Consider the following 26,308-nt stretch of genomic DNA (forward strand, 5'->3'; position numbering starts at 1 on the left):
TATATTGAAACGTGTATAACCCTCATTAGGAACGTGTATAACCCTCATTAGGTAAGTATGATCAAGTATACACTCTTGAGCACGAGTATAATGCTTCGAAGCCAAATATTTAAAACGTCTATGAATATCAACAGGTAGGGGAATAACAATGGTATATACATCTCCCAGTACTCATAACTCCGCGTTATAGCTATATAATAATTAAAAAAGTAATTATAGTAGAAGAAGAAGAAGAAGAAAGATGGAAGGTGGACATAAAATCACTTATAACTTGTACATTATCATATGGATTTGGGTGAAAAAAAGCATTGCTACATATAATTGAATTGATATTAAATGACTACACAGTACACCTTAGTTACAAAATTCAAAAGTATTCTTTATCATTCGTTTGAGCAGGCGATCTAGTGATTTATGGAATCGGGTATTGCACAACATCTTCTGACTCTCAAATCGATGACGACCTGTTTTAGAGGCATTTTAATGCTTCACATATCGAACGTTGAAGCTCAGGAACCGTTGCTGTGAATACAAGCATGTGTATTTCACTGCTTCAGTTCGACTCTTAGACAAAGAAATATCCCAGAAAGAAAGCGAGATTAAACCCACCATTTGGTTAGGAATATGACTATGCTAAAGTCAGGACTGTGTCAGTTGTTTTTCTGCCGTTTTTTTATTCAATGTTTTTTTTCAACAAGGATCTTTGTTTTATAAATATCTATTACTGCATAAAACTTAACGGAAATCAGTTGAGACAATCTAAACTTTATGACGACATAAAACTAATGCAGAACAGACAGACAGACTTTTATTTTTATAAGAAAACTAGTTGGTGTAGTATTATAAAATCATCAGACCCAATGGCATTGAACCATAAATCTTTTCACAAACAAAAATGAAGTGGAATATTATAAGTCATGTAAATCCAATCTTTTGATGTACCAATTACAATAATAAATCATTACTTGTTTAAAGAAAGATTTGATTGTTTTTTATGGACTTTTTGAAATAATGAATAAGTGGCAACAAATCTTTCGAGATCCTTTTCACGATCATCAAAATGCTGTACACGATCTTTCACGATCCATAATATCAATTTTATACAAATATTACAGTTTTTGCAAAGTTTCTGAATAAAAAAAAAATCATCAAAATAACGATAAGAACTAATCAAGCAGTACTGTTGAATGATATTTTTTAAGAAAAAGTATTTATGTACCGGTATTAAAAATTTGAAAAAAAATCATATTTGTTTACTTTTTTTTCTTTCAAAAATTTTGAAGATAAATCAGCCTTTTGTAGTTGTGTAAAAATGGTTTATTTTGTCCATAAAGTTTAATGTGTGGTCATATCATTCCAATTATATCGTGTGAATCAATGCATTTTTCACCAAAATTCATATTTAAAACTCTTGTACAAGTTATAAGTGAATTTTGGTCAAATTTGTGTACAAATTGTACAGGAACTTTTTGTACAAATTGTAATTCGTACAAAGTCAAAATTTGTACAATATTTTTGTACAAAATGATAACTTGTACACAACATATATATATTCACATCAAGGAACGTCAAGACAAAGGTCACAAACTTATGAAAATGAATCGTGTATTAACTACAATATCTGGGACTATTATACTAACGACCGTGATGTTGAGTATAATTACACTGGTTGGTGTAACGGCTTTCTGTCCCGTTGGTACAATGGGTATGATAGTCCCAGATTATACACTGAACCTTACTTTTCATGTCAACTTTGTTATAAAGCGATATTTATAGATTATCGTTATTTTACATATGGCTTAGTTGTTAATTTCATTGACAACGGGCACGTGCGCCCTTGGTTTCTAGTAATAATTTTCCAAATCACTTTACTGTGCTGAGAAAGGAAATAAACACTCAGTAAGATCAAAGTTTAATTGTTGAGGGGTAAATGATTGGGAAGTTAATGCCAGCCTACAAAATGGTAAAACATTATCGTGTTCATTTTGAAAGGGATATTGTGTTTAACTTTGAATTTAAGGGGGTACAAGGCTTAATAAATATTTAGATGCGTTATTATTCTGAATTTTATAAAACAATTGTAGTTCTCTTCTTTTATCTTTGTTCCTCTTAAGTTCCAAACCAACCTCTTTTAAGACTAATATATATTAGTTATCAAAGTTAATAATGACTTGACGGTCCAGCTTCTAAATATTTCCTTTACCTACGCACTCAATACATACTTAAACATAACTCGTTCCATAACTTTCCCCACACAGCTAATTAGAGATACATTTCTGTAATTAGATGGTTAAGATGAGTCTCCCTTTGTAGCTATTACATTTGTAATTTTCTAGCTGGTTGGGTATGCACATTGACTTAGTGACTTGTTGAATATAATTTGAAGAGGTAAGGCAACTTTATCTGGACAGGTCTTGAGCATCCTATGGCTTATCACTTCTGGTCCCGAGGCTTTATCAAGAATATTAATTATAAGTTCTTGTATAGTTACATTTAGGTCACAAACTTTATTGTCATCTTTAGTTTCAAATTGTGGTAAGTTGATATTTTCCTCATCTAATTTGGAGATTAAATTAAAGTACTAGTCTTGTTTAATAGCACACATTTTTCTTCGTCTTCAGATGCAAATTCGTCTATTTTTTTCTGTATTTATAATATTTTTTAGTGGGGGATGTTATTTGAACCATTGTTAGACATGATTAACATTTTCATAATTTTCATTTTTTTCATGTTATTAACCCTAATTCTCGTTTGCTTGTACTTCAAAATTACAGATTGTTTTTTAAATTTAAAAGTTTTTTTTCGTAATCGATCTCTAGTACGTATTTCTCTTCTAAGCTCGCTATTGAAACATGATAGTCGTTTTTTCGTATGGTCACTTGTTTGGTGGGTATGCATTCCCTCGCAATGCTGAAAAAGTGACAGCATATATTTCACATTTCATTAACATCATTGTCATCGGGAAGAAGTGCATACCAATCTGTTATATTAAAAAAAATATCCATTGTATAATTTTATTTCTAATAATGTTTGTATGATGATGAACATTATTATTACCTGTAAAATTCATAGACACGTTTTAACTTTACTTTTGAAGTTTATAAGGGAAAATTTGTTGGTATTCTGTTCTCCTTGTGAAGTTCAAGTTTGAAGGTAAATATATTAAATTTTGGGAAGGAGTTTTATTTGCCATTTGATTAAGGACCTTCCGTTTTGAATTTTCCTCGGAGTTCAGTATTTTTGTGATTTTACTTTTTGGATGAATAAAAAAAAGTGATGATATTAATCTTTATGTAAGTATAGAAATAAATTTTCCGGTTGTTTCAGAAAGAAAAAGGTTCATGAACGTATAAAATTGGCCTTTAAATTTTTACATTTTTAAAAAATCAGACCTAAAATGTATAAAACTTAACATATAATTAGTGTTAATATTTCTATAATACAAAATCACGTCTTTTTATCACCACATTATATATAAGTTATAAACCATTGATTATACAATCATGCATGTTAGAACGTCAATGTGGGTAACATATTTCCATTATTTAAACCAGTGTTTAGCATAGTTTGATTTGACCTCCATCCCTAATCCAGATTTTTTGTGTTATTAACCTCGGTACATTTTGATTACAAAACATTTCGGATCATAAGTTGCGGTCAAGGCTTTTCAAGAGATTTTAGGTCCGAAATGTGGATCTCCTATAACGTATTGTTTGACAAATATTTGAATTTCTTCTCAATTGTGAACTTTCCATTTCTATGTAGCAAAATTTCAATAGCGACTGCATATGAAGTATATATCTCCTTGTTAATACGATATTCATGGACTCGCGTTTCCTACCATGATTCTAATTGAAAGAGGGTTGCTGGAAAAGAAGAAAAAAAAGAATTCCAAGTGTTGAATTTAAAATCATCCTTTGAAAATTTTACGAACACCAGCACGAGATGGTTGACCAATATGTGTTCTATTTGTTTCATATATGACGACGAATATGATCCTATCATCGTATCCATAATCCCTTCCTCAAACTTATCACCAGGTTTGGACTTAGGTGCGCAACATGACGGGTACCACATGTAATGCAGGATCTGATAATCCTTCCGGAACACCTGAGATCAACCCCAAATTTTTATAGGGGTTTGTTTTGCGCAGTCTTTATATTTGTATGCTGTGATTTGTCTACTGGACGTGACTGTTTGTACGTGGTGAAACGCCACCAACTTTTGTTTTGAGAATAAAAGATAAAAAAATTCTTTTTCAGATAAAAAATGAAATTTGTAATTCTTGTAGTGTTCCTTGCACGGGTTGCAATCGCCAGTAACTCGTCTTGTCGGGTGACGTCACTGAAATATGAAGAACAATCAAAGTAAGTAAAATGTCAACAATCTAGTATCTCTGTTAATCCGAGTCAATTATCTTTATGTGTTAACTATTTCAATCGTGATGTTCGTATGCTGTCGTTCTCTGATTTTTCTGTAACAATCTTTGGGTATCTAAGCTGTCAGCATTCGAGAAGCCGGTACAAAGGTCATCTCCAACAGAGCACACTCCCACGTTCCTTTCATTAAGTGTGATCTAGGTGAACGTATTCTGAACTGTCCTCCCCTATTCTGGGGAAAAAGTTGGAGCGAGTCTCCACTATTGACGAATAAGTAAAACTCGTCCATGGTTTTGATTAAGCATTCGATCCTCTTCCTCTTATAACCAAAATGCAAAATGCGACGCAAGAAAGTTTTCGTTTTCAACACCCGTTCACCATGATCGTCTCCGGTCCGACCTCCTGCGGCAAGACGTTTTTCGTGAAGGAAGCATTGCGAAGATCCACGTGCAACCCGGTGCCGGAGAGGATCGTCTGGCTGTACCGACGATGGCAACCCCTCTACGACGAGATTCGAAAGACGGTGGTGCCCACCGTGGAATTCGTTCGCGGTATTCCGACCGAGTTGGAAGCCGATCACTTCTTCGATGCACGGACCAGAAACTTACTCGTGCTGGACGACCTGATGTCGACCTCGGCCAAAGACCGTCGCATCAACGACTTGATCACGGAAGGATCGCATCATCGGAACCTATCGGTGGTGGCTGTGAATCAGAACCTGTATTTCGGGAAGGATCCGACTCAGAGGAGAAACTGTCACTACCTGGTCCTCTTCGACAATCCAGTCGATCGCCAGCCCGTCGCCACGCTAGGTAGAAAGATGTATCCGAGTCAGAGACACCTCTTGATGCAAACGTTCCGAGAGGCCACGAGGAGACCCTTCGGATACCTTCTGGTGGATCTGAAGGCCGCTACACCCGAACACTTGAGATTACGTAGCGACGTCTTGGGCGGAGGCGAGGACGACGCCGAAGCCGAGGACGAAGACGTCGATTCCACCGGAAGCGAATCGAACACCATGGAATTCGGGGAAGAAGACGTCGGAAGCGAATCGGACCTGATGGCTTGCCGCGCATTCGGACTGGTATTTGCGCACGCCCGGGGACTCGAGATCCATCAAGAGAGGGACTGTGGCGAAGAACCATCCGCCAAACGATGCAGAACGGAAGACGACGGCGTGGAGGGAACCTACGGATACGAACTGGAGTGTTATCTCGAAGACCTGCCGGCGACCGTGTGTTGTGCCGATGAACTGCCGGATGAAGTCTCGAACAGGCCCCGCTGTTTCGTCGTCAACACGGACGACTGCGACGGCAAGGGCATTCACTGGGTGGCGTTCCACTTCCCGCGAGAGGGACCCGTCGAATTTTTCGATTCACTCGGACGTTCTCCGGAGTATTACCTTCGTCGCTTCAGAAACGTGCTCATCGCCAATGGACCTCAATACAGATTCAGTACGACTCAAGTGCAACCGGGATCATTCGATACGTGCGGACTCTATTGTGTACATTTCGTGAAGATGAGATATAGAAACATTAGCATGGAAGACATTGTGAAAGATTTTTCGTCAAGAGACTTGATGAGTAACGACGACAAACTGCTTGCATTGTACGAATGAATGTAATAAATATAAATGAAACTGACATCTGCGTTGGTATTTTTTCTATTTGCCCCGAATACGATACGATTAATCTGTGATTGATGTTCACATCATGAAGAGTTGCTTCCCTTTTTTGTATCAGAGTTCCTCGATACGATCACGTGACCTTGCCTCGTTGAATTGTCACTCCACGAGAGATATATATACAGAGTTGCTTCCCTTGTTTCGTACCAGAGTTAACGTTCCTCGATACGATCACGTGACCTGCTGTCCATATATGGTCATATATGTTTATTTTGATTTTTGAGTGAAAATAAAAGTTTTTTTCCAAATTTGGTCATCATTTCCATATATGATCATAGGGTATCTGGTCGGTTTCCATATTTGGTCATGTATTTTATTTTGATTTTTCAACGGAAATAAGGTTTTTACCAAATTTGGTCATGATTTACATATATGGTCATAGGTTGTTTTGTCGATTTCCATATATGGTCATGTATGTTTATTTTGAGTGAAAATAAGGTTCTTACCAAATTTGGTCATAATTTCCATATATGGTCATAGGGTATTGTGGTCGCTTTCCATATATGGAATTCATCATATGGTGGTCCAAGAGTCATAATCCGACATCTGGTGCTTCCGTTTTGATATATAGCTCTTCATACTAGAATTGGCAAAGATCTACGTGAGTCATACTGTTCATATGACGTCAGCGCCTTAGCGCCTTGCGTTTTTGTGGTTGCATAAAACATCATAACGAACAGAAAAAATACTTCTCGAATTTTCATACGTACATCATGGTATTGTCATGTAGTGAGTCATGTCCTGATCTTGCATCCTGATGATTCATGGTTGCGGCATGACCAAATATGACCTGCGTCCATCCGTCGTGATTCATCTTCCTTACTTCCGCTGACGTCATTAGGGCTACTATATGCCCATATATCATATTGGGGGCGGGGCATGCGCATATGACGTCAGCGCCCTAGCGCCCTGCGTTTTTGGGGGACTAAAACTGATCCGTCCCTACTACTTACATAAGTAATGTGGCGCGGGGTTAAACATGTTAGCGGGATCCCAACCCTCCCCTAACCTGGGACAGTGGTATAACAGTACAACATAAGAACGAACTATAAAAATCAGTTGAAAAAGGCTTAACTCATCAGATGGACAAAAATACAAGTGGACGTGGCCGGGTACTTGTAAGTCAAATTTATAAAAAAAATTATAGACAAAGGAGTTGAATTGTATTTTAGATACAATCTATTACAAAAATTGGCCCAACATTACCAGAATTGAACATAAACATGATTGGCATTTAACATAAACTTTCAACCTTGTCAAAGAATTTCAAATCTAAGCAATGAACAATATAATTTCATCCGATTTTAGTTCTACTAAATAGCAAATGGACATTGATACGTTCTTTTGGCTGATTATTTGGGCCTGACTGCTTACAAATTGAAATCTTTTGGGAATTGGACCAGATAGAAAATGCCAATTCAAAACATTACACTAACAGTTTAACAGTTTCATCATCTTAATATAGCCATTATTTTTTTCTAATTATATTAAATTTGTTTGTTATTTAGCATAACGGCAATACTTGAAAAACATGAAGCACTTCTTTTAATGTTCCTCGGCTTTGGAGGTCTATCAATCACTCTAGGGATGGTCCACTATGCAGTTCGCCGATATATCTATCGTGATGTACACAGCTTAGATACAGTGTTTGATGCCGGTGGAAAAGTGACCTTAGGTCTGACAGCTGTCACAGTAGCGTCGCAACTGTTATGGCCGTCTGACTTTCTACAAAGTGCTACAATTATGAGTAAGGTGAGAAATCTTCAAAGTTGAACAGTTTTAAAAATAGGATTGATACATAGAACGCAAGATACCACAAATATGCATTAAATAATATAAAATATCATTGAGGGCAAATTTCGCTGAAAAAAATAGACCCAACAATATATTTTCAGAATTTATGAAAAAGACTACAGTGACGAACAATAGTTTGAATAAAAAATCTCAGTACGAAATAAAAATTTGTTGCAGTATCTGCAGGATTGTATACGGATATAACAAATTGTCAACAAAATTAAACATTCTGTTACAAAGGTCAACAGGATTGAGATGCAAACTTGATTTGTAAGTCGTCAACTATCCTAAAAAATATCTCACTTATTACACTTGCATCAATTTCCATTATTTGACAACGATGCGTGAACAAAACAAACAGACACAAAAGGTAAAACTGTCAACAATAGGTTTACAGCAGTCAACATTGTGTTATAATCTTCATCACTATAAAATTAAACAAATATGTAAAAAGGCAGCACAGAAAGGCATATCAAATTTTAACAACCTCATTCATTACTTTTTTATTATACGATATTTTCCCACGTACGTTATCACCCAAAACGTTAGCATTGCAATAGAGTGTTTGCTGTATTTGTTGTCTGAATTACTGAAATTACCAAGAAAGTCAATATTTTTCTTGGTCAAGGATCTTCTTATGCGTTTCATGTTATAAAAAAAACTGTTAAAAATTTGTAAAAAACTATAAAAGGTTAAAGGGTAGAAAAAGTTGCAAACCTTCAAATCATTATCGAATCATTTATGTCACTGCAACAGTAGTTTATCGATGTTCAAATCATTATCGAATCATTTATGTCACTGCAACAGTAGTTTATCGATGTTCAAATCATTATCGAATCATTTATGTCACTGCAACAGTAGTTTATCGATGTTCAAATCATTATCGAATCATTTATGTCACTGCAACAGTAGTTTATCGATGTTCAAATCATTATCGAATCATTTATGTCACTGCAACAGTAGTTTATCGATGTTCAAATCATTATCGAATCATTTATGTCACTGCAACAGTAGTTTATCGATGTTCAAATCATTATCGAATCATTTATGTCACTGCAACAGTAGTTTATCGATGTTCAAATCATTATAGAATCATTTATGTCACTGCAACAGTAGTTTATCAATGTTCAAATCATTATCGAATCATTTATGTCACTGCAACAGTAGTTTATCGATGTTCAAATCTCATAAATCGATTAAGAAGAAAGAACTTCTATTATCTAAGAACTAGAAAATAAACTCACCATAGATACCAGGATTTGTTTTTGTATTTGCCCCATACGTGCGTTTCGTCTACAAAAGACTCATCAGTGATGCTCGAAAAAAAAGTTAAAAAGACCAAATAAAGTACGAAGTTGGAGAAGGGAATCATTTTATCAAAACATTTTGCAAGGTTTCGTTACAGTCATTTATGAATGTTATAATATTCCAGACAGGACTAGGAGGCTCATTATTTTATGCTATATCCATTGTGTTGGATATTCTAATGTTCCCTGTTCTATCTTTAACATTGAAGACTAGGGCACCAGGTGCTAAAACTTTCCTGCAGGTAAACAATTATTTATTTTTATCTTACTTTTCAATTAAATTCTATCAGATTAGTACATAATATTTTCCATATCAGATTTATTTTAAGTCGTATGCCATAATGTCAGCCTGTGGGTCGAGAATTGATACCAATGGTCTCCGAATTTGGATATCGACTGACCGATTAGATCGGATAGTAAAAACATATATACTTTCATCACATAATTCGAAAAATATAGACGTATTCATATATCATTTCCCAAAATATTAACATTTACTAAATACTGTATACTGATGTAAATCAGTAATGTAGGTCGATACTTAGTTAGTGTATCAGTAATGCAGGTCGATACTTAGTTATGATATCAGTAATGCAGCTCGATACTTAGTTATTATATCAGTTATGTAGGTCGATACTTAGTTATTATATCAGTAATGTAGGTCGATACTTAGTAATTATATCAGCAATGTAGGTCGATACTTAGTTATTATATCAGTAATGTAGGTCGATACTTAGTTATTATATCAGTAATGCAAGTCGATACTTAGTTATTATATCAGCACTGTATATTAGGTGTAAAAATCCAAGTTTATCCAGTTGAGGTCAAGTTTGATATATGATGATTTTATTTGCATGCAATGACAGTTATTTGAAAACAAAATTGAACAAAATTGAAACAGGAGATGACTTAATATCAAAAAGAGGGTAAATCATTTATAGGACAGGTCTGCTATCAAAAGAAAACACATTTGACAAAGGACAATGACAATATCTTTATAAAAAATATTCTTTAAGTCAATCTTAGAAATGAATGAAATATGTTGTAAATATGTCAATTAGGCACACACTACAAACAACATAGAACACAAATAATGACAGAGATGTTAACATAACGAACTAGAGATACAACAGATACAATTAAGTCTGCCTCGCATCTTGATTTACATCTGGAAATTGACAATGAGGTTCGGTTGAAAACAAAACTTTACGACAAGTAGCATCATTCCAGCAGCACCTGCATACGGGGTATATATCTCCCAATTGATACTATATTCCCGTGCTTGTATTTCATATCATGATTTTCTTGATAGAGGGTTGCTGCTCACAAGGAAACTATTAAACCAAGAGTTTCAAAAGGTGAAGTTGAAATCATCCCTTCGTAAATTTACGGGACCCAATCACGAGTTGGTTGACCGTTACGGAATAACCGTTTTACAGATGATATCGGATATGTTCCTTACGTCGTAACTACAATCCCCTTCCCTTTCATGAATGTGACCTACCGAATTAGACTATTCACCGATTTTGTTTTAACATGAGCAACACGAGGGGTGCCACATGTGGAGCAGGATCTGCTTACCCTTCTGGAGCACCTGAGATCACCCCTAGTTTTTGGTGGGGTTCGTGTTGCTTATTCTTTAGTTTTCTATGTTGTGTCATGTGTACTATTGTTTGTTTGTCTTTTTCATTTTTAGCTATGGCGTTGTCCGTTTATTTTCGATTTATGAGTTTGACTGTCCCTCTGGTATTTTTCGTCCCTCTCTTAAAAGAGAGGCGAAAGATACAAGAGGGACATCCAAACACATAAACCGAAAATAAACGGACAACGCCATGGCTAAAACAAGAAAATGATAAAAGTTTCCCGGAAACCGTTATGTGTTCATTTACTATCAATTTCTGCTTATTTGGAAAGAAATATTAGCATGTGGTCATTAGACTAATATTTTTATTTACTTCAGCCTAACGATGTTTTTTTTTGTGTTAATTTCAGATTATTTACGCACGCTTCGGAAAAGAAGCACACATTGTGTTTTGTTGTATTGCACTGTTTGCTAATTTAATTACAGTGATGGCGCTTATTTTATCAGCTAAAGCCGCCATTTACGTTCTAGTAAAGGATGTTTCGGATGAAATGATTCTTCTTTTGTTAGCTTTTCTTTTTGGTTCTTATTGTTTTATTGGCGGACTTGGTACTACCTTTTACATATCATATTTTAACACGGCTTTGACATTCGTCAGTGTTCTAGTGTTTATTGTACATGTAACATACAAAGAGACTGATAACATTTTCACAAAGAAGGAAAATATGTACGAGGCCATGAAATGTATACAAGCTCCAGATGGTAATTATGAAAACTCATTTATGACATTTCGTTCTCGAGGAGGTGTGATATACGGCGTAGTGTTGTTTCTAATGGCAACATCATTGAGTTTTTGTGACCAAGCTAACTGGCAAAGTCGAATTGCAGCCAAGCCCTTCCAGGGAGTTGCCGGATTTTTCATTGCTGCTTACCTCTGGTTTGCTATTCCATTAACGATTACCATTACATCAACAACAGTTTACATGTCCATGAGCTTTCAGAATGGAACTCATCTGTTGAGCACTTTGGATATAGATTCTGGTAAGTAAATAATTCCTTTTATGGCTTATTTAGTTTTCACGTGTATTCAAAGGTAAGCCTTGTAAATGGTGTCAAATATAATTAGTTTAGTTTATTAGAGAAAACTCAGCCGCAGAAGACTGCGTAACAGGAGCATATTTATATACACAATATTAATTACAACATAGTTCATAATACAAACAGAATACATTTTTAAATTATACATCTTCAGAAATAAGTTTGTGTTTATTACAGTTTTAAATTAGACAAACATCTTTTCTACCTTTTGAATAAAAATTGACAGCTTAGACAGCACATTACTATTACTATATTTAAGCATGCCAAGTACTTTTTTTTCATTTGGATATTTTAAATAATATGGAGGTATGAACTTCCCCCTTAAATCCTTAACTTCACAGTTGGTACATTTACATATATAGTGGTATACATCTCCAAGACCAGCTTTACAGAGTGGACAAATCCTATCATTTAACATAACATATGAATTACTCGGCTACAATACTGTTAATTAGACACTAGAACACAACCACGACAAAATATCTGGTCTGTGACTGACTTAAAGTTTCAAAGCATAATGTTTAGTAAGGATATTTAGTATTCGTATTGTCATTTGATAAGGTTATGCTGATTATAAGATGCACTGCTTTCAAATCTTTCTGTTTGAACCCGTGCTGGTTTTTTTTTATACTTATGGAAACTAAAGGTGACATATTCATATATATCTTTTTTGGTCAACGATTGAATTTAGTAATATCAATCAATCCATGTTTAATAATAAAGTTCATGTGTGAGTATGACCCGTGTATATATCAAATCCACGACAATCATTTCAAGGTAGCGTTTTATGACATTGAATCAATTCCAAAAATGTATCCTATATACACGGGCTATTACATTATATTCTTATACTTTTTTTAAATCCGGCTTTATGTATTGGCCTTAAATACAGCATGGTTTTTTTCTTTATTTGGAAATTATATTTGCAGCTTCCACCATCTTCCATTCCACCAATTTACTTTCAGTAACGTTCAGATTTATATGCATTACCAGTTTGATCATTTATTCTAATTTGCCGAAATTGAGGTTTAAGTTAAGCCAATTTCATAAAACTATGTATATTTGTGATTTTTTTAATACGGAAGGATTAATGTTTTACACGCTGAACACATTTAGGTTTCCGCTTTAGTAATTATGAACTATGCAACAAGTGGAAATATAGAGATTTTGATGAGAATCAATACCATTAACACAAAATTACATGCTTTAAAAGTAATATAAATCGCCTAACATGATTTTAATTTGTATAATTGTTTCATTGGGTTGCTGTCTTCTTGGTGTTACATAATATGCAATTTTATTGATTTAAAAATGCTAATTTTTTTCAACAAGCAAATGATACGTGTTCCAGAAAGACATATTTAGAAGCAACTTAATTGTGAACTTTCCCTTTCTATGTATCAACATTCCATCAGCGTCTGCATACGGTGTATATAAGGCATATGATACCATATATTAGGGCTTGTATTTTTTTATCTTGATTTCCTTGATAAAGGATTGCTTCTAACAATAAAGCTATTTAACCAATAGTTCCAAGTGGTGACATCACGAGTTAGTTGACCGTTATGGAATATCCGTTTCATAGATGATAGCGGATATGTTCCTAATGTCGTAACTACAATCATGTCCCCTTTCCCGACTTGTGATTTTGAATGTCCATCTTGTATCGATCTTTTCTATTTTAAGCCATAAACAGTAAAACCTGTAGGATTTACTTAGTATTTTCAATTACTTTATGATTGTTTTGTGACAATTTTAAGCAGTCTTGGTTTCTGCAAATATTTGGCGATTTTAACGATTGTGGCAGAAAAAAGTCTTTTTGTGCTTGATATTTTTCGCATTTACTTATTTCTAGGATATATTACTCCATATGTGATGGAATCTGTGATGGGTAAGACAGGAGCTTACATGTTGATTACCATGGTAACGATGGCATTAATGTCCACAGGTTCTGGTGAAGTAATGGCCGTGTCATCGATAATAGTTTATGATATTTATAAAGTTTACATCAATCCATACAGGTAATTTGTAATTCACAATTGGTAAAATTAAGGTTATATCCTTAACCAAGCTTTTTTATTTTGTAATTTGGTCACTTCAACTTTTTTCCTCCTTGTACATTTATTTGTTACGAAGAAGGATTATGTCATGTAATGTTGTCATTTTAATGTTATATTTAACATTGCCATAAACGCACGAGGTTTGGCTAGCCGCAAAACCAGGTTCAACACACCATTTTTTTCTGTACCAAGTCAGGAAAATGGCCATTGTTATATTATAGCTCGTTTCTGTGTGTTACATTTAAGTGTCGTGTTTCTGTTGTGTCGTAGTTCTCCTCTTTTATTTGATATGTTTCCCTCAGTTTTAGTTTGTAACCCGGATTTGTTTTTGATTTTTTTCTCAATCGATTTATGAATTTCGAACAGTGGTTTACTACTGTTGCCTTAATTTAGACGCCTTTTCCCAATCATTAAGCTTTGTAATTAGTGCTGATATTATATATGCTTCGGAATAAGGAATGGTCAATTACTTACGATTATTGCTTATTCATATATTATATTCCCTTCAGGATTTCTTTCGTTATCAATGGTGTACTAGCTAATGCAGCTTTTTTGGGGGGTAGTTTGTTCGCTTTCAAGTTCAAATGCCAGTTTTGTGGCTATACAGTACGTGTACGTTTTTTGAATATATTCATTTTAGGTCGAAATGTAATGCTGATAAAAAATTCGGAATATTTTGCCCTTGGAAATGTGCATTAATGAAAAATTGTCTCACATAATCATGATCTCTCATGCTTGAATTGTGATGGATGATAATCACTATAAACCTTTTTTCTGAACACATCAAATGCATTGTTAGTCTATAATTTGGAGTTTGAACTTGATTCACAGAACCTTGATAAATATGCACGCACACATTAGGTTTAAACTTTTTTTTTATTGTTTAGAGTGAATATGTATCAAGTTGGTATACATGTATTATGATTTTAATCCATACATTGTAATTCGTAAATAAAGGCAACAGTAGTATACTACTGTGTAAAAGTCATGAATCAATTGAGAGAAACCAAATCCGGATAACAAACTAAAACCGAGGAAAACACATCAATTATAAGAGGAAAACAACGAAATAACAGAACACTGAAGTGTAACAAAAAACAAACGACAATGCAACATACATAGAAACGAACTATTAGATAACAACTGCCATATTTGGTACAGGACATTTTAAGAAAAAATGGTGGGTTGACAGCAAAGAAACAAATATGTTATGAAAGCCATTAGCATACAAAAGGTGAAGCAGACGACGATATTCTTCATCTCTAACATTATTGTAAAACCAAAGAAGTGATGATCTTTATACGTACTTTGCTTGTACTAGATTTCAGAAGTTTTAAGACTGAAAATAAAAATGTTATAACTACAACCGGCAAATAGACTATGTTCTTTTGTCAATTCTATCAGAAGTCGTATACATATGCTTCTATACGAGTATGGTTATATTCACATTTTTTTCAACATTGGTAGGAAAGGTATTGAAATAACGCAGTGTCCATTATGCGGAAAAGAAAAGACTTATACAGATGGCACAGAAAACACAGACAAGATCTGTAAATGTCCTTCTGTATTTACATGTAAAGCTTGTGAAAAAGATGTCGTTATCAGACTGAAGGCTCAGCAATTTATGCATCCCTACGAATGTAGTGTCCATGGTAGTTAAGTATATTTTATAGTGTTACTAAAATATATCACAATTAAGAAAAGAATGGGTATCCAAGAACAAAGCAGAAGAGAAATATAATTACGCATCATACATCTTAAAAGAAGAAAGTAAACATTGGACATTTATTATAACAGTACGTAATATCTATATAATGTTTTACTGTGTTTGTAGCAATTTACCTTCCTATAGACACACCTGCCTCAAACCGGGTTATTTTATTGCTTATTATATCCCACATATTGATTTAAAAACATTGGTCAATTTGGCCAATACGGAGCCGCTACTGATTTACAAACATGTCAATTTGGTAGCTGCCCACGTGCTTTTAAGCTATTTCAAGAACCATTGAAATCATTCATTTATCGGGAAGGGTCAGCAGCACCAGATTGTGTAGTTTTATTTATTTATTTATTTTTATATTTTGACTTGTTTAGGTATCGACGATATGAGGACGAACTATTACGCTACAAAAGTTGGTGCATGATATGGGTAATAATAGGCATTGTTCCATATGGACTCATCATTTTTAACAGTGGTGTAAACTTAAACTGGGTTATTTTCACACTGCAGGGTGTTCTCAGCGCATTCCCCTTTCCACTTCTAATGGCTATTATGTGGTCAAAATGCACAGCAAAAGCAGTTATTACAGGTAAGTTTTTATGATAGGTAATATAACTGCTGATTTTGAGATTACAAATTTGTAGAATGCAATAACAGCCCAGTAGTCAACATTTAGGTGTTGGCATGAATATCAATAATATGGTCATTTTTATAAATTTCCTGTTTACAAAACTTTGAATTTAACGAAAAACTAAGGATTTTCTTATCCCAGGCATAGATTACCTTAGCCGTATTTGGCACAACTTTTTGGAATTTTAGATCCTCAATGCTCTTCAACTTTGTACTTGTTTGGCTTTATAAATATTTTGATATGAGCGTCACTTATGAGTCTTATGTAGACGAAACGCGCGTCTGGCGTACTAAATTATAATCCTGGTACCTTTGATAACTATTTACACCACTGGGTCGATGCCGCTGCTGGTGGACGTTTCGTTCCCGAGGGTATCACCAGCCCAGTAGTCAACATTTAGGTGTTGGCATGAATATCAATAATATGGTCATTTTTATAAATTTCCTGTTTACAAAACTTTGAATTTTACGAAAAACTAAGGATTTTCTTATCCCAGGCATAGATTACCTTAGCCGTATTTGGCACAACGTTTTGGAATTTTAGATCCTCAATGCTCTTCAACTTTGTACTTGTTTGGCTTTATAAATATTTTGATATGAGCGTCACTGATGAGTCTTATGTAGACGAAACGCGCGTCTGGCGTACTTAATTATAATCCTGGTACCTTTGATAACTATTTACACCACTGGGTCGATGCCGCTGCTGGTGGACGTTTCGTTCCCGAGAGTATCACCAGCCCAGTAGTCAACATTTAGGTGTTGGCATGAATATCAATAATATGGTCATTTTTATAAATTTCCTGTTTACAAAACTTTGAATTTTACGAAAAACTAAGGATTTTCTTATCCCAGGCATAGATTACATTAGCCGTATTTGGCACAACTTTTTCGAATTTTAGATCCTCAATGCTCTTCAACTTTGTACTTGTTTGGCTTTATAAATATTTTGATATGAGCGTCACTGGTGAGTCTTGTGTAAACGAAGCGCGCGTCTGGCGTACTAAATTATAATCCTGGTACCTTTGATAACTGTTATGACAAATTTAATCAGAAAGTATTCTGATACAAGCAATATATATAAGAAGATATGAGACAACTCAATCCAAGTCACAATTTGTAAAAGTAAACCATTATAGGTCATAGTACGGTCTTCAAACATAAAGCCTTTGCTCACACCGAACAGCAAGCTATAAAGGACCCCAAATATGAGTGTTATTCCAGTCAAACGGGAAACCCAACGGTCAACTAGCCACATAAACAAACGACAACCGCCGAACGTCAGATTCCTGAATAAAGACAGGTGCAAATAAATGCAGCATGTTGAAACGTTTTAATAGGTACTAACCTTCACCCTTACCTGAAAAAAAGTGTATCATCACAACATAAAAAGAAACACTATGATAAGTCAATTGAAATGTCTTAACTCAACCAAAAACATATTAACAAAATACACTGAACCCTTATATTAAAACTATTACACAATGCACATAAAAAATTAATTAGATAAGGAGTGAGATGTTAAATAATTTCGGAAAGACAACCATAACCTTTAACACCATGCCGCCAAATACAATAATGTATACAGGTAAATGAAAATAATTTTGTTGTAAGGTATACAGTATTGGATAACGGAAATATGTTTTACAAAGTAAATAGTAATTGATAACGAAAATATGTTTTACAAAATAAATAATTGTACAAGATGAAAATGTATGGTTATACCAAACACTTATCAAAGCTGGTATATATTAAAAGTAGAAAGACGAGTTATAACACTAAATAAGTAAACACCAATAAACAAAAAAGCATTACAAATTGTATCAACAGGTCAAATTTACACGATTTGATACGATTTGAGAGTACTCTGAGAAAGCTAGTAAAAAGCCAAAAATTATTAATTATAGGAAATCATGCATCTGAGACTAAAATAAAGTAAAACACATCCCAAGGATTTAGTATTGTCACGCCATGGATAGTCAAAGTAATTTATCAAATCCCTGACTTAATAATTAACCAGTGATGCATTGATTACGTTCGTTAAAATCTATGACATCACTACACGGGATAAAAAACGAGTTGGTATATCTAAACACTTGTATGTTATGATTTCATGATTACATTCGACTTAAGGTATTTAAAATGATGATTAAAAAGGTTTGGGTTTTCATCACCTTATGGTCATTTTCGCATATATATATATATACGTTTAGTTTATCTAAAAATCGCATTTTGGTTGTTGACGAATAGAGTATGTGAACATAGTTATAATACATTTGGTAATGTAAAATTCGAATAAATGTATTTATTTTAGGAAGTATAATGGGAGTATTTGCGTATGTTGCTGGAGTACTAACTGTAGCCGGGTTAGTGTATGAAGGAGGGTTAGGTAACTTTCTAACCAATACTTCTTCAGACTACAGCCTATTAGGGGGGATAACTTCTGCTGTTATCATGAGTGTCAGTTCTACAATAATCATATCGCTCTGCACACATAATATCAAGACAAAACATGATGCTGAAAGGATTTGGGATAAAACGCTATCAATTGACAATCCACTTAATCCTTGGAGGAACGTGTACGGAGAAGAACTTGCCAATATAAATGTTCCCGAAGATATTAAAGTAAATACAACTCATATGACCAAAATTTTCAGAAGCACACGGTTACTGGCAGTAGTAGGTGGTTTGATAAGTTTTGTTATATTCGGAGTTGTCATTCCTGCCAATGTTTTATCATTAGAAGTATTGACTTTTGATCAGTTTTCATCATGGACGTTTGCCTGTCAGATCTGGGTAATGATTGCTGCTACGTTTGCTATAGTGGTGCCTCCTGTCGAGGAAATAGTGCAGATAGTAAGGTACTATAACAGGAACAAGTCAAACGAGTTACTTAATAAGGAAGAATATACGCTATCTGGAAGTACAGAAAGCTTGGCAGATACCGAACATTGATGTTTTATCGGTACAAAAATAAAAAAAATTAGGAGATAGTGTAGTGTAGTGTAATGTTAGAGATATCTCTGTTTGTATGTTCATGAAAGTCTATGAAAAGCTGAAGGACGCCTCCGGGTGCGGAAATTTCTCGCTGCATTGAAGACCTGTTGGTGACCTTCTGCTGTTGTGTTCTCTATGGTCGGGTTGTTGTCTCTTTGACACATTCCCCATTTCCATTCACAATTTTACTACATAGAATGAAAGAGTAACCCAACATTTGAACCATTTTACAACTCGTTTGTTTCTTGTCAGATTGAATAATCGAATCTGTGTGAAATTGCATTTGGTCTTACAGAGTGTACAAAATTAAGCATTTAAAAATGAGTGGATCAGTTACTTTAGTATTGTGGTAAATTAAATGATTTTCTCATTTTCAAGGAAGTGGAAGTGTTAAAATGGGCGAAGACGCCAATATGAAATTGAACAACACTAACAGAAAAATCGAAAAACAGCCCCCACAACACTACCAGAAAAATCAATGTAAACTAATATCGAACAAGAGGGCTCCGGAATGGATTAGCAATTTCTATTCCACAAATGACACCTGTCGCGTTAGCCAATTTTATGCACGTGTTTCTGTAGAGGATATCCAAATTTGCATACTGTAATCGACATTGTTTTCAAACCAGCATTTCCGATCATTCTTTAACTCCCAACCCGCAATGATAATTTTGTTCAGACAAAACTGAGGGGGAGGGGGGTGACAATGAAATTTTTATTTTGCTATCTTTAACTCCTTTGCGGTTAAATTGTAAAGAAATTGTAAATATAAACAGATTTGCATAGAGTAAAGAACAAAAAGCGCAAGACATGATCGCCCTTTGTAAGTTTAAATTAAAATAAAATAATTAAATGAAGGTTACGTACATTAAATAAAAGTCTTTAAATTGAATCCCTACAAAATCTCGAGGTCTTTTGTCGTGCTTCTAAAGATTTGCAAAAGAAAATGGATAAAGGTAACAGTAGTATATCGCTGTTCAAAAGTCATATATCGATTTAGAGAAAATAATCATTTGGGGTTACAAACTTAAACCGAGCCCACCAACTATTATAAGAAATCATCGGAACGATTGAAATATTGAACTGCATCAAAAACAAACGCCAATATACATAGAAACGGATTATTTGATAATAACTGGCATATTCCCGTCTTGGTACAGGACATTTTAAGAAAATTTAAGGGTTGAACATGGTTTTACGGCTAGCCAAACCTCTCGCTTAAATGGCAATGTTTAACATATAGCTTAAATGACAACACGTCGTAACAGGAACATAGCATAAACAAATGCAAGAACTTTTATCACAGAGAAACGCATAGATAGATAATGTGATAGTATATAACAACATGTAAACCGATATTAACGACAGCACAGGACATTACAAACAGTGTCGTATATATAATCTTGAATTCATACAATTATTTGGAACGAGATCCATGAGCTCACAATTATTTTCACAATAATAGTCCAAAAAATTATCATGATTATGACGGTTTTGAAAAACTATTATAAATTAATGTTGTGACGATGTCATATATATGGAACGCCGTAACTGCCTTATGGTACTTCATTCTTTATCATGATGAGTTTTTTCTTTATTATGATAAGTTTTTTCTCTATTATGATGAGGTTTTTCTTTATTATGATGAGCTTTTTCTTTATTATGATGAACTTTTTCTCTATTACAATGAGCTTTTTCTTTATTATGATGAGCTTTTTCTTTATTATGATGAGCTTTTTCTTTATTACGATGAGCTTTTTCTCTATTATGATGAGCTTTTTCTTTATTATGATGAGCTTTTTCACTATTATGATGAGCTGTTAGAAGGGAATCATGGGAAATTAAGAGAATTAAGATCAAACAAAAAGAAAAATGGCAGAATCAGAAATGTTGTGAAAGTTCTTTGGAAAGTTGGCTTGCTCCATGTGCGGGAAATGTTTGATAAAGAAATTTTTTTCAGTATGCTTTCAAATCATGAACTGGAATATCTAGGAGCTACCTTTTAGCGTATATGATGACACTGCAAATGGAATGCATCAAGTATGGAAACATTAAACCTGTGAAAACTGATAGTTTGGGTGGCAATCCAAAATACCATGTCGACAAAAATATACTAGAATCGTTGTTGGATTGTGACTTCAAGATATCGGTCATTTGAAATCTCTAACAACTATCAGAGAGAACAATATATTGACGGGTGGCTCATTTTGGAGATTTTTCTGACATTGAAGATGACAACCATGACAGTATACTTTCCGGCATTGTCGTTGACTTTTCTTGTTGTGGCAAACGCATGTTGCATGAAATACTGTAAGGAAAAGCAATTAAAGTACAAAGATTGAGGTTAAGAGATGCCATTCTTAGAATATACTTCGCTGGTACCCAAGAGAGAAAAAACGGTCGACTGCACAGACGTGTATATAACGTTACGGCATCGAACTACTTCTGGCACATAGACACTAACCATAAATTATTAAGATGGAGATTCATTATACTGGGTGGAGTTGATGGGTTCAGTAGGCTTATTATGTTTCTACATTGTCGTGACAACACTTCTGCCACCGTATTGAGTAGCTTCCTCTCTGGAGTAGGTTTTTTGTATAGGTTCTATCTGCAGTGGCGAATCCAGAAATTTTCATAAGTCGGTCCCACTGACTGCCTAAGAGGGGGCCCGCTCCGGTCATGCTTCAGTGATTCCTTATATAATCAACCACATTTTTTCCAGAAAAAAGGGAGGCCTGGGCCTCCTGGCCCCCTTTAAATCCGCCTCTGGTCAGATAAGGGACTAGAAAATTTATCTGTGGCGGATTTCATGTTGACAAAAACATGGTGACGACAGTATGATTACAGACCCAAGCACGCACAATCAGAGAATAGAGATTGTGAAGGGACGTTAACGAGGGTGTTTTGTGCTATTCTATCCTTTTGGAAGACCAGGAATTCCCGATCAACTAAATGAGCTGCATCTAATAGCCCTGCACTACATTTACATGGATAAAATTAACAGAAGACTTGATATTTGGACTCAAGCTTGGACAAGCCATAGAATGAGAACAACAAAATCATCTCCTGTCAATATTTGGATCGCCGGTCAAATACAGAATCCAGTTGGTACACAACTCAGTGAACGAGATTTAGTTGATTATGGATTAGGACAAACATTGATGCGTCTAATCTTATGGACGATGGAAGGCCATTTTTTGTTTTTGAGCCAATAAACATTGCAATTAATGACCAACGAATAATGAGAGCAGATTTCAATAGGACAGGTACCAACTTTGGCATCGATGACTTTGTGAATTGAAACTCATCTGGTACACCTATATAAAAAAAGAAAATGTTGTATGATTGCCAATGAGACAACTCTCCACAAGAGACCAAAATGACACAGAAATTAACAACTATAGGTCACCTTACGGTCTTCAACAATAAGCAAATCCAATACCACATAGTCCGCTATAAAAGGCCCCGAAATGACAATGTAAAACAATTCAGACGAGAAAACTAACGACCTAATTTATATACAAACAAGAATGTGTCCCAAGTACACGGATGCCCCATCCGCACTATCATTTTCTATGTTCAATGGACCCTGAAAATGGGATACAATATCTAATTTGGCATTAAAATTAGAAAGATCATAGGAAACATGTTTACTAAGTTTAAAGTTGATTGGACTTCAACTTCATCAAAAAGTACCTCGACCAAAAACTTTAACCTGAAGCGGGACAGACGAACGAACAAACGGGCGGACGAACGAACGGACGGACGCACAGACAAGAAACATAATGCCCATAAATGGGGCATAAAATAAGGGGAAAACAAATATGTAACACATAAACAAACGACAACAACTGAATTACTGGCTCCTGATTTGGGACAGACATAAACATACAGAATGTGGCGGTGTTAAACGTGTTAGTGGGATCCCAACCCTCCTCCTAACCTGGGACAGTGGTACAACATAAGAACGAACTATAAAAATAAGTTGAAAAGGCTTAACTCAACAGATGGATAAACATACAAATACTACAAATACAGGCGGACATCCTAACAACAAAAAGACAAAAAACTAAAAAATAAATTTATGCATCCAAGACTAAATTATCAATTAGTACACCTCAAACATCCAATGGCTTTAGTGCAACGACGTCAATAAAAAGTCGGAGAATAACCTGACCTTGTGTTATGCTAAGATAAGGAGTCGACATATTGCAGATCCATGAATGTGTATATGTATAAAAAAAAAAATATTTAGTTTGCTTTAAATTTTACTGATAACAAAATCAATATCAATACCTATAAAACAATATTCAATGATCTAATTACAGTGCTAAATTGGTAACCTTTTAGAATGAGTTTATTTAAAGAATAAATTAGTTTACCAGGATCGTTTCAAAATTTCCGGGCACGACAAACAACATTTCTGTAAAAATAAGGATGTATCCCGTTTGAAATAAGTTTTAAGGTACAACCAAACTTTAAAACCTAATATATCTATTATATATGAAAGAATTGAGTAAAGGTTTAAAGTATTTGTGGTAACGAAGTCCCTAACTTGTGCATAGTCGCGAAGAGCATGGTTGGCATCAGAAGTGAGAAGCAGTGTCATCATATGTGACCCGCCATAACATTTGCAGGCTTATGGAGGTAGAACGTCATTGTTAGAAAAATTATAAACAAGATAAATATCGAGATTCAATGAAATACGTATTTGTGAAGAAGAGATAAACACTTTCCTTGGCTTCTTTTTTGCTGACGCCGAACTATACATCATATATAAGTTTTGAAGAAGTTTTACTTTATCGTTTGAAGTGAAAAATATTTGAATCTACATTTTAAATTGATACAAAAAAATCAAATTTCTGCTCTATAGATTTCTTTCATACATGAAATCTGAAATATATCCCTAACAAATGCACCGTATAAAAGGCATTTAAGGGAACACCTACTTATAAACTGTTACGCGTCGCATACTAAGTATAGAGACATGCATAATAAATCTAAATTAAAAAAAAGGAATTCTTAAAGCTTAATTTGACAAATTTTAAACTAACTTCATTTCAACAAGTATAAATTACATGTTCTAAAATAGAGCTAAGAATTGTTTGTATTGTAGTAAATTTAAGTCTTTGAAATTTTATTCAAATACTCAATTGAACATTACTAAGAGCCAATAAATACAATAATTTTGTATTTTATAAATTAGTGCCTTCAATAAATAAAAGCCGTCATAGAACAGTTTCATTTTCATACCGATATTCGAAATGACTCGTTTCATTGCTATTACAACAAATATGTCAAATTCACATGACAGAGAGTTTTGTTTCGGAATATTCTAGATAAATATACAAAAAGCAAATTTTAGACAATGTACCCTCCTAAGCCTGGAAGTGGCTAGCCACATATAGCTAACGGCGTTTTTCTCACAATGACGTTCTACCTCCATAAGCCTGGATATGTCGTGGCTGGTCACAATTATGCGCTGGAATGGTAACTCCTAGATATTCCAGTTCATGTTTTGAAAGCATGCTGACAATATTTGGAGTTATTTTTTCTTTATCGAACATTTCCCGCACATGGAGCAAGCCAATTTTCCGAAGAACTTTCAAGATTTCTGATTGTGCCATTTTCTTTTTGTTTGATCTTAATTCTCTTAATTTCCCATGATTCCCTTCTGACAGCTCATCATAATAAGGCAGTTACGGCGTTCCATACATATACGTGACAAAGGACATCAAGGTATTGTCAGACACATTTGGGCGAGGTAGAATCGGACACATTAAAGCAACAAAAATAATCGGACATGTCTGACAGAAATTTACACGTTCGGGGGAGGGGGTAGGACATATTTGAGAGTGTTGCATATATTCTAAATTTAGTTGTTACAAGAGTATTTTCAATAACTGAAGTCAAACTAGTGTAAATTTGTTATAACAGAGAATGTAGCTCAGCAGACAGTACTTTAATACTGGCGCCACCAATTCGGATATTGTGTTATTTCAAATATTCAAGAAAATATCATCCTCATGCAAAGGTTTCCTGCCTGACCTGGCTTTGGGTATACGTTTTGTCCTTTTATCTTATAAGTTTCAATTTTTATATAATTTATGAATTATTCCATATTTTGGCCTCGATCGATTTGCCGTCAAAATGCGCATCTGATGCAGAAAAAATTGTATAAATGTTATTTATTTAGAAAAGAAAAAAAATGTTTAAAATTGATAAACAATGTTTATAAAGATTAGCGAAATTTACCTTATTATATCCCACGCAACGAAGTTGTGGAGTGTATAATGTTATTCACCCGTTCGTCTGTCCGTCAGTCCTGTTCTTGTCATCGCAACTCCTCTGAGAATTTGTTGAATATCCAAGTGAACTTGAGATTAAAAATACTACTGAAACTAGAAGGTCTGCTACTGTTTGTGGTATCTTGTGCTGCCGTTAATGGAAGCTGTTCGTTGTTATTCTGCGGTTAACATGTTGTTATTTACTATCATATCATCTATTTATGCGTTTCTGTTCTTGCGTTTGTTGTACAGTGTTTCTGTCAAGTAGTGTTGTCATTTTAAAAATATTTTTCTACATTTCCATATAAACTAACCCGAAAACAATGTGCAACTCATATTTTTTTTTTAATGGAATGTACCAAGTCAGGAATATGGCAGTTGTTATTAAATGTCCGTTTCTATATATGTTGGCGTTTTTGGGGTTTTTTTTGCAGCTCAGTTGTTTTGTTGTTTTCCCCTCGGTTTTAGTAGTAATCTGGATTAGTTTTCTCTCAATTAAAGTATGACTTGAACAGTGGTTTACTACTGTTGCATTTATTCATATCTTGAACTTATCCTCAATATTGAGACAGCTGGACGACTTCTAGCTATAGTCTATTACAAATAGTAAAATAACAAACAAAAAATGACATCAACGGATAATCCAAAATGGAGTCCTTTATCATGTGGCAAAATCAAAAGCTCAAAGACATCAAACGAATGGATACTAACTTTCTTATCTGACTTTGTGCAGTAATTATCTCATGTTATAAATGGCGTGTTAAAGC

At 34.5% G+C, this 26,308-nt stretch overlaps 2 protein-coding genes across 2 annotated transcripts; one reads left to right on the forward strand and one right to left on the reverse strand.

Moving 5' to 3' along the window:
- Positions 1–4,255: 4,255 nt before the first annotated feature.
- LOC139518645 (uncharacterized) lies at positions 4,256–19,378 on the forward strand. Its single transcript, XM_071310121.1, has 8 exons — positions 4,256–4,367; positions 7,572–7,815; positions 9,290–9,406; positions 11,157–11,787; positions 13,700–13,865; positions 15,372–15,556; positions 15,827–16,216; positions 18,569–19,378. Exons 1-8 carry the CDS (start codon positions 4,270–4,272, stop codon positions 19,207–19,209), a joined length of 2,472 nt encoding a protein of 823 aa, XP_071166222.1. The 5' UTR covers positions 4,256–4,269; the 3' UTR covers positions 19,210–19,378.
- A 1,439-nt stretch (positions 19,379–20,817) lies between these two features.
- Positions 20,818–24,881, reverse strand: LOC139518646 (calcium-binding and coiled-coil domain-containing protein 2-like). The gene is made up of 2 exons (XM_071310122.1): positions 24,695–24,881; positions 20,818–21,068 (listed from the first exon to the last, which is right to left on the reverse strand). Exons 1-2 carry the CDS (start codon positions 24,879–24,881, stop codon positions 20,818–20,820), a joined length of 438 nt encoding a protein of 145 aa, XP_071166223.1.
- Positions 24,882–26,308: the final 1,427 nt, after the last annotated feature.

This window comes from Mytilus edulis, chromosome 4 (genome assembly GCF_963676685.1).
Source record: "Mytilus edulis chromosome 4, xbMytEdul2.2, whole genome shotgun sequence".
Classification (NCBI taxonomy): domain Eukaryota; kingdom Metazoa; phylum Mollusca; class Bivalvia; order Mytilida; family Mytilidae; genus Mytilus; species Mytilus edulis.

Coding starts and splice junctions, on each gene's coding strand:
- LOC139518646 (XM_071310122.1), bottom strand. CDS start 24,881: ATGGCACAATCAGAAATCTTGAAAGTTCTTCGGAAAATTGGCTTGCTC. Junction 21,069..24,694: donor ACATATCCAGGCTTATGGAG/GTAGAACGTCAT, acceptor CCCTTCTAACAG/CTCATCATAATAGTGAAAAA.
- LOC139518645 (XM_071310121.1), top strand. CDS start 4,270: ATGAAATTTGTAATTCTTGTAGTGTTCCTTGCACGGGTTGCAATCGCC. Junction 4,368..7,571: donor AAATATGAAGAACAATCAAA/GTAAGTAAAATG, acceptor TTTGTTATTTAG/CATAACGGCAATACTTGAAA. Junction 11,788..13,699: donor CACTTTGGATATAGATTCTG/GTAAGTAAATAA, acceptor ACTTATTTCTAG/GATATATTACTCCATATGTG.